The sequence below is a fragment of the Acomys russatus genome, chromosome 29, assembly GCF_903995435.1.
Source record: "Acomys russatus chromosome 29, mAcoRus1.1, whole genome shotgun sequence".
In the NCBI taxonomy this organism is placed as follows: domain Eukaryota; kingdom Metazoa; phylum Chordata; class Mammalia; order Rodentia; family Muridae; genus Acomys; species Acomys russatus.
In genome coordinates, this window is record NC_067165.1 from 5,852,825 (window position 1) to 5,865,559 (window position 12,735).

The following is a 12,735-nucleotide window of genomic DNA, read 5'->3' on the forward strand; positions in this document are numbered from 1 at the left end:
AGTTCCAGGAGATGTCCTGGGAACTTCCTTTTGTCTCTGTTCTTGCTATGTGGCTCAGGCTGCCCTTGAACTCGCAGCAATCCTCCTGCTTCAGATTCCTGAATGGTGGGATTACAGATATTGGCCACCGTACCTCCCAACTTTTTTGTTTGTTTGTTTGTTTTTTGAGACAGGGTTTCTCCGCTTAGCCTAGGCTTGCTGTGTAGACCAGGCTGGTCTCCAACTCACAGTGATCCGCCTGCCTCTGCCTCCCGAGTGCTGGGATTATAGGTGTGCACCACCATGCCTGGCCACACCTCTCAACTTTTTTTTGTTTTTATAGTTTTTTTTTTTTTTTTTTTTTTTTTTTTTTTTTTAGTTTTTTGAGACAGGGTTTCTTAGTGTAGTCTTGGCTGTCCTGGACTCACTTTGTAGACCAGGATGGCCTCGAACTCACAGCGATCTGCCAGCTTCTGCCTCCCCAGTGCTGGGATTAAAGGTGTGCGCCACCACGCCCGGCACCTCTCAACTTTTTAAAGCATTCATAGTTGATTATCCCTGCCACATAGACTTCCTTTAGTGCACTGGAGGGAGGAACCCAAAATGTCAAGAGATAGTTACAGCTTCCATTATAATGGAACTGGCTCTGGAGAGAGCATCTCACTATGTAGACCAAGCTGGCCTTGAATTCACGGAAATCCCCCTGCATCTGCCTCACAAGTACTGGGATTAAAGGCGTAGGATACCATGCTTATCTTGCAGACTAGCCTTTTAAAAACTTTACTGGAAGGCTAGAGCGATGGCTCAGCGGTTAAGAGCAACCTCTGCTCTTCCAGAGTCCTGAGTTCAGTTCCCAGCAACCGCATGGTGGCTCACAACCATCTATCATGAGATCTGGTTCCCTCTTCTGGTGTGCAGGCATACATGCAGGCAGAACACTGTATATGTGATAAATAAATAAATCTTAAAAAGAAAAACTTTATTGGAAGCCTTAAGGAAAAAGAGTCAGAGCAGCCAGCTGTCACCTTGAGGCACGTGGTTGACACGTAGAGCCTCTGTGGAAGCTTTCAAGAGACTTGTTCTGCATTTTTTTTTTTTTTTTAAGGGGAAACTACCTGAAAATCAGTTTACTGTTAGGAGGGCCAAGTGTCAAAGAGTACAGTATGCAGAGTCTCTTAGTTGCTTCCCTTAGAGTTCCAGCATGGACAGGAGAGACGGGAACCTGAGAGCTGGGTGTGGAATTTGGGTGGAAAAGCCAGACACACGTGACTCCCAGGTTCCTTTGGGTCGTCCATAGAGGTAGACGCAAAATTTTTTTTTGTTGTTGTTGTTGTTGCCTAAGAAAGAAAGCTTATGTTGCTTATGACTGTCACAGTGTGCCAGGGAGCTTTGTGTTGCACTAACTGTTCACTCCTCTGCACGTCTGGGATGTGCCTGTCTGGTCACAGGTGGTTCTTAGTAGAGTCTCATGACCTGTGAACAAGGCTTGGCGCAGCAGATGAGGAGCCCATAGCATGGCTTTGGGGTGACCTTTGCTCAGCGTCTGCCCACCGTAGCTGGAATAAGATCAACGGTGGTGAGAGTAGCAGCGGGTGAGTGGGAGACAGGAGAGGCGCTGGGCACACTTGCATGACTGAGCTCATAATCTGATATTGACTCTCACCTGACACTCACCCAAAGCACTCGGCACACACTCTCAGACCCTCTATTCCCTCCCTTCAAGTTTACAGCACTGTTCACTGTTCTGAGAATCAGAGGTCCTACATGAACAAAACCTGGTCACAATGCTAGGTCAAAAAGCCCCTTCAGCCGGGTGGTGGTGGCGCACGCCTTTAATCCCAGCACTCGGGAGGCAGAGGCAGGCGGATCGCTGTGAGTTCGAGGCTAGCCTGGTCTACAAAGCAAGTCCAGGATAGCCAAGGCTACACAGAGAAACCCTGTCTGGAAAAACAAAAACAAAACAAAACAAAACAAACAAACAAAAAAAGCTCCTTCATATGCATTATAATGACTAAGGTGTTGTTAATTACATCTGACAATTAGAAAAGCATTATCAATAATAATTAATATGCAGAGTATGTTAGAAGTCAAACGGGAAGTGCCCTGGTGTGGTGAGTCTATAGACATTGGTCTCCTTGTGTGAGCCAAAGGCAATCAAGTGTCTGCCGTCTACACTGCTCCAGCCAGCAGAAACTGTCTCTAGACCCTCTCAGCCTGAGGTAGAGAACTGTGAAGAGTTGGTTCTGTGCTACAGTCCTTGGCTGGTGCTGGCCACCCAGAGACCAGAATCATTCCAAGTCTCTCTGTCCCCAAAGTGTTCACAGGCTGGCAAAGATGAACAAACAGTAGCAATTCAGAGGGAAGCCCAGAGGATTAATAGAGCAACAGGAGTCTCGGGAGAGAAAGTGGCTCTCGCTGTGAGGAGGACGCAGACAGCGCCTGGAGGAAACAGGGGAGGCAGGACACATTCCAATGTTGCTGTTTTGGAGGTGACTGTCAGACAGCTGGGTGACACAGCTGAGGGAGGCCATCCCTGGCCAGCCCCCTGCTGGCCCCGTGTGAACAGTGGTCCTGAGGCCTCTTTTTATTCATAAGCCGTCTGCTATGGAGTCTTCCTTGCCGGTTAAGTTTTCATGATCAGAGAAACCTGGAATTTGTGACTTTTTTTTCTCCTTTTCTCAAGTATTTTTCACTGCCCTATTTGCATATGAAAACGTATACACAATGAGTAAAACACTCCCCAACTTCGGAGAATCCCTATTTGCGCCGGTTTCTTTAAGAACTACAAAAAAAAAGGGGGGGGTGGGGCAGGACGCGCCTCTGCGCTCGGGAGTCCTTGGCAGCGCTTGCTTTAAGGAAGGGGCGGTGCTCTGCCCGGAGGAGGCGGAGAAATCCACTCCCCTAGCCCCACCCCCGGATCTCCGGCTTCCGGGAGCCGGGCTGGACGGTCACCTGTGCTGAGCATCCCAGGCCCCAACCTTCCCTGGACAGCTGGACCCTCTCTCCCTGCGAGGTGAGGCCGTCTGGGCTTCTGGGCCAGTTGGGGAATCTCATACCTGCCAGGGCCGCTGCTGCTCAGCCTTCCCCTTCCCGCCCCCGCCCCCAAAGCCTGCCTGTGCTTCCTCTGGTCCCTGACTGCTAATACAGAGTCGCCAATACTCAAGCGCTACTAAATGCCTGGCTCTGCGCTAAGCGCCTTACAGGCACGATCTTATAGAATGGTCTAGGCCCCATCACGAACCCATTTTACAGATGAGGACGCTGAGGCCTCGAGGAGTGCGCACACACAGCAGAAAAAAAGCAACAGAATCGGGACTCAAACCCAGGTCTGTGTGACTCCAGGGTCTGGGACCTAAAACCCGGCCGCACTGGCGTGTGTTCCCCCATCACCCCTCCCAAATCTAGGCTCCCTCTTCCACTTTCTTCTGTCTCCAGGCCTCACCTCACCTGGTCCCTAATCATTCCTACAATGAGTGACCCCTGCAGCCAATCTATTTTTTGATAATGGGGGCAGGGTGGGGGTGGAGCGGCTTTTATAATCTATACCGGCCTCACCAAGTAGCCTAGTATATAACCTTAAATTTCCTGATCCTCCTGCCTCCACCTCTTAGGTGCCAGGATTACAGGCATGCACCAGATTTTTGCAAGTCCTGGGTACTGAGCTCAGAACTTTGTGCGTGCTAGGCAAGCACTCCACCAAGTGAGCTACAACCTCAGCCTTTATAACAGTTTTAATACTTTCTGATGCTTAGAGGTCATCTTTGTATAAACTGTCAATCCCTACTGAAAAAGTAGGCAAAGGAGAAGCACTGTGGCAGGGGAGGTTGCTCAGCAGGTCAAGGCAGCTGTCCCCAAGCATGGTCCCATTCTGGGTCCCCATGTGGTAGAAGGAAAAAAGAACTTACTCCCATAGCCACAGAAAATAAAGAAATGTAATAATCAGTTTTAATTTTTTGAGACGGTGTCTCACTATGTAGAGCGTGCACTGGCCACCACAGCTGGCTATAAATTTTTTTTTTTTTAACTATGATTTCTTTTTCACAGATTGTTCTAGCTTACTAACCTTGTTTATTTGTTCGTTTTAGAGCCGAGAACGTTTTCTTCCTTGCCCTTGGGAGAAGAGCCTCTGGCTGAATGGCAGCTGTAGATGATGCGCAGTTTGAAGGTATGGCGTTCGGGTGCCCACCCTTTATCCTAGGAGAGCAACGTCCCCTGTCACAGCAGTGGACTTTATTAGTGATGCATAGGTTAAAGGATCTTATTTCAGGGGCTGGAGAGATGGCTCAGTGGTTAAGAGCACTGCCTGCTCTTCCAAAGGTCCTGAGTTCAATTCCCAGCAACCACATGGTGGCTCACAACCATCTACAGTGAGATCTGGTGCCTTCTTCTGGTGGGCAGGCATACATGAAGATAGAACACTGTATACTTAAATAAATAAATCTTTAAAAAAAAAAAGGGGGGGGTTCCTATTTCAAATGTCTTGCTGAGAGGCTGTTGGCCACTCCTAGGCTTTTCTAGTCTGGCCTCATCAGCTGCTTGTTTTTCTCACAAAACCGTTCTGGTTGGCAGCAGGCATCACAAGAGAATGGCAGTTGCCGCTTGTTTTCTAAGCACTTGCCGTACAGACAGTGTTGTAAACACTCTACACGTGACAACTCGTGTAATCCTTCTTATATTGTGTTTATAAAGTAATCATACTGCTTAGTTTTTCAGTACGGACACTGAGACTTGGAAAAAAAAAAATCAAGCTGTGTGTCTAGGAGTCACGCAGTTAATAAACCAGCCAGCCAGCACTGGAACCCAGGTGGTGTAACATCATAAACTCTCCACTGTCTCAGGAAGATTTGATGTTTAAATAGAAATAACTTCCTGGGCAAATACTATCACAGCCATAATTCTCCATCTTGTATCTGACCACCTGTAAGAACACTTGCTGCTCTTCCAGAAGACCTGGGTTGAATTCCCAGTACCCATCCACATTAGGTGACTCCCACCTATCTGTAAATCCAGTTCCAGGAGATCTGACGCCCCCTTCTGGCCTCCACAGGTACCTGCACCCAGGTGGCATATACACTCACTGCCGCACACATACATACATGTAAATAACAATCAACCAGGTATCTGTCTGATTCTCATCCCCTGTCAGAACCTCATCAGGTTCAGTGTACAAGGTCACCTTGGGCTCTGCTCATCTGAATTATAATCCTGACTCCCTCTGGCTTCTTGCTTCCCATCCCACTGCCTCTGGTCCTTCCGAGCTCATGTCCTTTCCCACTCTCCCCTGGCATGTTGGGCTTGTAACCTAACCGAGTCCCAGCTTAGGCCTTTGTGCTGTTTTCCATTCACATAATTCACCCTCGCTTTCTTCAGATCTTGCTTCATTGAGGGGCCCTTCTTTGATCATGCTAAGTAAAAGAACAGTGCAAGGAAGGGCAAGGGGTTTTTTTTGTTTTTGTTTTTTGAGACAGGGTCTCTCTGTGTAGCCTTGGCTGTCCTAGACTCACTTTGTAGGCCAGGCTGGCTTTGAACTCACAGCGATCTGCCTGCCTCTGCCTCTCGAGTGCTGGGACTTAAGGCGTGTGCCACTACCACCCAGCTGGAAGTACAAGGTTTTTTGTTGTTGTTGTTTTTGTTTTGAGACAGGGTTTCTCTGTGTAGCTTTGGCTGTCCTGGACTCGCTTTGTAGACCAGGCTTGCCTCGAACTCACAGCGATCCGCCTGCCTCTGCCTCCCAAGTGCTGGGATTAAAGTTGTGCGCCACCACTGCCCGGCCTCGGAAGTGCAAGTTTTATGAACAGCATTTGCCAAGCCCCTGGGGCAGGAAGAAGATTGCTTGGGTTTTTTTTTTCTCTCTCTCTCTCTCTCTTCAAAGGGCTAAAAGTTGGCCCATGTTCCAGACTGTAGACTGGGCAGCAAAGGTTGTCGGCCCAAGGTGACTTGAGAGGAGGCGACAGTGATAAAGATGGAGCTATAAATATGGTGTTATGGAGCATGGCTTCAGAAAAGAGCATTTGGTACTGACGGTGGCACGGAGGGTTGTTCTGAGGAAGAATGGTAGACAAGTGCAGTTCAGGTATCTTCTGCCAGAAGTCACTGCAGCAGGAGAAGAAGAAAGCAGAAGATGGGCTTCAGATAGGCCAGGGTGGAGAGGCAGAGGACATCACTGTCACACCACACAGCCTTGCTCAAGGGGTGGAGGTCGATGAAAGTACCCAGCACAGAGGAGTGTATGTGGGGTCCTCATGGCAGAGATAGACGCCGTACATTCCAGATGGTGCCGTCTGCAGTCCTTCCAGCATGCGCACGCTTCCTCGTCTGCCCCTGGGTCCTTCTCAACCCTTCGCGTAGCACCCCTGGCCGTTCTCCTCGTTGGGCGTTTCCTCAGAAGCAGCTCCTGACCCCAACGGCTCAGGGAGCTGTTTTCCTTTGGGCCCCTCTGGCCTTCCGGCTTCCACGGCGTCCTCTGCTCATCCTCCTGCGGTGGTCCTCTCCCCTCTGGCAAACTCCTGCTTTTGAAATATGAATGGCTTAAGTATGTCTTCTTCCTGTGGCTCCCTTTGACAGCATTGTGGCCATCCTTTCAAATGTCAGTACCCTGTCTGGCAATAAACAGCAGTTAGGACTTGCATCATCTCATGAGGTCTCTGTGGGGTGGGTATTGTGTTCAGGCTTTAGCTGAAGAATCAGACTTAAAGACACGGCATCATTACCTCGAGGACCAGGGTTGTGCATGATGGGAGTCTTTCTTTCTTTCTTTTCTTTTTCTTTTCCCTAGACAGGGTTTCTCTGTGTAGCCTTGGCTGTCCTGGACTCACTCTGTAGACCAAGGTGGCCTCAAACTCACAGTGATCATCCTGCCCCTGCCTCTCTGAGTGCTGGGATTAAAGGCATGCACTGCCATGCCTGAAATATTATTAGAGTCTTAACTGAAACAGAAGGCCATCTCCTGCGCCTAAACCCCAGAGGTTGGCCACAAGACTGCAGTAGTTGTTACACCCTACCTGCCTCTTAAACCATGTTGCTTTTGGGGCTGGAGAGATGGCTCAGTGGTTAAGAGTGCCACCTGCTCTTCCAAAGGTCCTGAGTTCAATTCCCAGGAACCACGTGGTAGCTCATAACCATCTGTAATGTGATATGGCGTCCTCTTCTGGCTTGCAGGAGTATATGCAAGCAGAGCACTGTATACATAATAATAAATAGATAAATCTTTTAAAAGAAACCATGTTGCTTTGATTTTTCTGCATACAGTATTGATGGAGTTGTGAGATGGACACTAAGAGGAGCTAACTAAGAGCCCCACCCCACTGCTGGAGCCTGTGATTACAGTGTGCGCCACAGCAGTGCCTGCTGGTGCTTTCTCAGGCCTTCAAAAGCTCAGACATAAGCTAGGTGTGATAGTGCCTGTCTGCGATCTCAGCCTTCAGGAGGCAGAGGCAAGAGGATCTCAGGTTTGAGACCAGCCTGGGTCTCTGTAGTGAGGTTCTGCCTCAAAGGAAAATAAGGAAGAAATGTCAGTGCTGTCCTAAATTTCACTCAGCACAGCTAATCAAAGTGTCAGGATGCTCAGCAATGGTCTCCATCACTGCGGGTGGAAGTTAATGAGGAAGGTTCTTGGATGCAGTTTAGCAGTATGGTACACCCTAGAGCCTTAAAATGCTACCTAGGGCTGGGGAGATGCCATTTGCCATGCAAATGTGAGAACTGCATGAAGGTGGTGGGCAGGCATGGTGGCTGCCTGTACTCCCAGCACTAGGGAGGCAGACATAATTCCCTCAGGCAAACCAGCAAGCTGGACCAGCCCAAGTTGACAAACTTTGGGTTTAGTAAAAGTACCTGCCTCCTTGAGCGCTCCACTTCTGCCGCTTGAAGATGGGCTGATAAAATGAGCATCAGTAAGGAGCTGCCGAGATGCCCCGACATCACATTTTCCTTTCTCAATATCAATTGTATATAAATAAAATTTGTAAAAAAAAAAAACCAAAAAAAAAAAAAAAAAAAAAAAAAGTACCTGCCTCAATAAATAAAGTGGAGAGTGATGGAGGAAGATGGCCGATGTCAATGGTAGCCTCCCCCCATACATATGCAAACACACTGGCACAGATGATTACACACCACACATGTACATGCACAGGTATGCACACATGCACATACACATGTACACACATGCACACATACATACACACACACGCACACGCACACACACATACCCTACCGTCTTGGCTACCCCAAAGCCTCATACTCCAACCCCCCACCTCTCTGCTCATTTGTTTACTTATTTGTCAGGTTAGCATGGAAAGTAATTGGTTTGACCATAGCATGGTCATATGTAGATGCCATAGTGCATTCTTCCCACAGTCTCCCCCCTAAAAGCTTTGTCTACGCTGTCGGTTCTTGTATACTTCACTAACTATTATAATACAAAAAGTCGTTGTTTCTATACAATAGCCAGTAGTCAAAGCAGGTTACAGAGCTGTTTCTCAGACGTTAGCACACCCAAGAGCTGGACCTGCTCCCCTGTCAGCTGAGGGAGTGTCTGTTGTATGGAAGAGCCGTCATCACTGACGTCAGTCTCACTATGCAAAGAAAGGAAACACACCAGGGTGCTCCTAGTGCCTGCCTTTGTGTGACTTGGCTGAGTGACTTTATTCTGTTATTTCCACTTTGCCTTTTGGTCCTCATGTTTTCTAGCGATAAGGAACTTACTTGAATCAGAGATGTTCCATGGATCAGGTACCCTGCTAAAGGCTATTTAGATAATACTGCCAATTCTCCTTCCTCACCGTGTCTGTGCTCAGGTGGAGCTTGACCCAAACTCTCCTGCTTCAGCCTCCCTAGTGCTGAGATTGTTTTCAGAGCCTCTTGCTGCTTGTCATAGGTGAGACTCATAGCAACGCCGAGATAATAGGCAGTGTGAGGACTGGAAGCCAGGTCCTTACCCATGCTGGGTGTGTGCTCTTCCACTGAGCCACATCTGCAGCATGCTGGGGTGTGCTCGTCCACTGAGCCACATCTGCAGCATGCTGGGCATCTGCTCCTCCACTGAGCCACATCTGCAGCATGCTGGGGTGTGCTCATCCACTGAGCCACATCTGCAGCATGCTGGGCATCTGCTCCTCCACTGAGCCACATCTGCAGCATGCTGGGGTGTGTGCTCTTCCACTGAGCCACATCTGCAGCATGCTGGGTGTGTGCTCGTCCACTGAGCCACATCTGCAGCATGCTGGGCATCTGCTCCTCCACTGAGCCACATCTGCAGCATGCTGGGGTGTGCTCATCCACTGAGCCACATCTGCAGCATGCTGGGTGTGTGCTCGTCCACTGAGCCACATCTGCAGCATGCTGGGCATCTGCTCATCCACTGAGCCACATCTGCAGCATGCTGGGCATCTGCTCCTCCACTGAGCCACATCTGCAGCATGCTGGTGTGTGCTCATCCACTGAGCCACATCTGCAGCATGCTGGGGTGTGCTCATCCACTGAGCCACATCTGCAGCATGCTGGGGTGTGTGCTCTTCCACTGAGCCACCTCTGCAGCACCAGAGTTTTTGGTGAGAAGCATCCAGCTGCCAGTGTGGAAAGGTCTCTAGATCTTTGTGCTTTGCCTCATTTCAGAATTTGGCGATGGAGCTACATTGCTGGCAACAAACCCAGATGCTACCACAATAAACATTGAGGACCCCAGCGACTCTTCCAAACACCAGCCGAGATCCCCAGGAAGCTCAGGGAGAGAAGAGGATGATGAGCTGCTGGGAAACAATGACTCTGACGAGACTCAGGTTTGAACTTAAACCTTTCACTTTTTTTCCTTTACCTTTCTCAGCGCTTAGAGTCCATGTATTTACTCATTATTTGTTACATGCCTGGTAAAGTGCCAGGCAGTGGTGACGCGACAGTCTATGACCCAGGGCATCACTTGTGTTGGGGGACAGACAGATGAACAGACCATCACCCATGAGAAGCAGATGTGGGTGTAGGTGTCAGGGAAGCAAAGGGGAGGTTAGGGAAGGCCTCCCTGGGTGAGTGACACTTGCCTAAGTTTGCTGCAGAACGGAAGATGACCAGGGGAAAAAGATAGGCAAGGGTGGTGGGAGAAAGAGGTGATGATGGGAGAAAGGGGAGGATCTTAGTAAAGCCACAGAGACATGAAAGAGCATGGTGTAGACAGGAACCCTCTGTTTTCTCCTGCATTGGAGCAAAGGGTAAGTGAAGGGAACAGCTACCGACAGGCCCAGACCTAGTGAGCTCAGCTAGTTCTCAGACCTACTGAAAATCATCAAGAGCTAGTGAAAGATTGAAACTATGTATTTAGATAAGTTGTTTTTGTTTTGTTCTGTTTTGAGACAGGGTTTCTCTGTGTAACCTTGGATGGCTATCCTGGACTCATTTTATAGACCAGGCTGGCCTCGAACTTACAGAGATCTGCCTGCCTCTGCCTCCCTGAGGGATTAAAGGGGTGCGCCACCACACCCGGCTGTATCTAGATAAGTTTAAAGATAATTTATATTTGGTGGCCTTAAATATAAGTGGGAAGAAGACAGACTAGAGGCCAGAGGATCAGACAAAGCCAAGCAAAGTGGTCTTGACTAGAAGCAATGGGAGTGAACTCAGGATTTACGAGATGGTGTAGGTGAGGGAAAGAGCAGGAGGGCTACAGGGAGCCTTGGAGGCCACCATCCAACTGGGTGGCTTATACATCAGGTGGATCTTTGTGACCATGTGACATGACCAAGGGGTATGTAAAGGGAATAGTATTTTTTTTTTTTTTTTTTTTAGGATTCTATACGTTGAGCTATGTCCACAACACATGAGAGGAGCACTCACTCAGCATGTACTAAGTGACTTCACCGTGCAGCTCTTGGGCACCATCACCAGCTATGTGGGTCCTTGTCACAAGTAGGATAGAAACCAGACACTGACTAACCCTGCAGTGAGGGGACAGTGAATCTCTTGCAGAAAAGGCATCCAGAAGACTGCGGAGCGCTGGGATTGGAGAAGTGAGTAGCAGGCTCCCCACAGGGAGAGCAGCCAGGAGCCCAGGGGTGCATCTCAGCCAGGGAGGAAGGTTTTGACTGTTGTGTGTTCTCTAGGAAAGGACAGAAACTCAGCACAGATATGCAGTTCTCCACGTCGCTCAACACTTGCTTATATGTGCAATACAACTTCCACTCGCAAGGCTCTTAAAATGCCCGTGCTTTATAGCAGCCGAACAACAGCTCTGGAAGCCTGCGTGGTGGCACGCACTTGATATCAAGGTGCACTCCAGAAGATGAGGCAGGGTGATTGGGTGTGCAAGGCCAGCTTGGACTACATCGTGAGACTCTATCTCAAATAAACTGAAACAAAGCTTACAAAGTTTAAGGACAGTACTGCCCTTGGTCAGAATGAGTGGCATGTAAGCGTTCACTCAGCCAGTTTGCCCATAGCTTCCTGTTCTTATTTTTGTTTGTTTGCTTGCAGGCCACTTGCAGTTCCCTGTTTCACGTCTCTTTTAAAGGTTTCCATCTCCTAATAAGGGCCCAGTGGCAGGCCTTGGCCTTTTGTCTCTCTTGTTGGAGTGGCCTGGACCCAGCACTTGAATGGTAACTTTAGGTGGGATTCCTCGTAACCTAGGAAACACAAACTTGTCCAAAGTGTTTATAGGGGCAAGGACTGAAGATGGGCCCTTAACAAAATTATAGGGCCAGCCTAAGAGGGCAGGAACCAAGTCAGAGGAACAGGGTGGTTTTCACTGATGACCAAGTGGCCTTTGGGTATGTAAAATAGTACCTAAAAAGTAGTCTGAAGAGAGACAGCTTATCCGTTAAAGGCTAGGCTCACAGCTGGAAATATAAGAGCCAGGTGGGCTGGAGGAGATAGCTCGGCAAGTAGGAATAATTTCTATAATGGGCCCAGATGCTAACATCTGGACTCTATAGACTTAAAGACCTTTGTAGTTACTGGTTCCAGATAGTTCAAATGTAGGCGTGAAGGAGACACAGAAAGTTGGATAATATAGTCGAAAATATACGTATCAAAATAACATAATGGCGATTTGCTAAGAAGCGCTGGTGGTCCATGGTGGCTGAGCCAGTGGAACCAAGGAGCTGAGCTTCTCGTGGCTGTAGGTTGAAGTCACAAAAGAAAGACCAGAGCCTGTGGCAATCAGTCCAGTTTTCTCACTGAACACTGTGACCACTGGTGTCCTTTTTGAGGAGATCCTGTAATAAAAAGCTGACATATTGTTTTATTTCATTTTATTTTACTTTTTTGAGACAGGATCTATGTAGCGCTGGTTGGTTTGTAGCTCGCTCTGTAGACCAGGCTGGCCTGGAACTTGGAGATCTGCCTGCCTCTGCCTCCTGAGTCTTGTTTTAAAGGCATGGGCTACCATGTGTGAGACCAAAACAGGAACACCATACTTTGCAAGTTACTGGGTGACCAAAACAGAACAAAGACACCTTGCAGGTTAAGGCTTCTGTCCGGTTCGTCCGCTGTTACGTCTATGCATGTTAAGGTTTCTATTTGCAATTAAGAACAAGTTCTCGTTTCTCGGAGCTGGTGTAAACTGTTTGAGACTCCATTCCCGTGCTGTATATCCTTAGCCCAGTTCCTTCCCTTTCACTGTGTCTTCCTAACAGTGTGTAACAGGTGACTCTCTCGCCCCTGTGAACACCGTAGCTCTCCTATATAAGGGCCCTCAAGAGGCCAGCAGTGCTGCTGTCGTGATCCTGGGTGTACCCCAAAGTACGGCTTGCTTTAATTAGACAGTTAAGGATT

At 48.6% G+C, this 12,735-nt stretch overlaps 1 protein-coding gene across 1 annotated transcript in view; it reads left to right on the top strand.

The window, feature by feature from the left end:
• The first annotated feature begins 2,867 nt into the window (after positions 1 to 2,867).
• The window catches only part of Yipf1 (Yip1 domain family member 1), a 34,038-nt gene continuing 24,170 nt past the window's right edge, over positions 2,868 to 12,735 (top strand). The window contains exons 1-3 of the mRNA XM_051171690.1: positions 2,868 to 2,992; positions 4,065 to 4,144; positions 9,592 to 9,755. Of these exons, the coding sequence (XP_051027647.1) occupies positions 4,114 to 4,144; positions 9,592 to 9,755 (195 nt within the window). The 5' untranslated portion in view covers positions 2,868 to 2,992; positions 4,065 to 4,113. The remainder of the gene's footprint in view (positions 2,993 to 4,064; positions 4,145 to 9,591; positions 9,756 to 12,735) is intronic.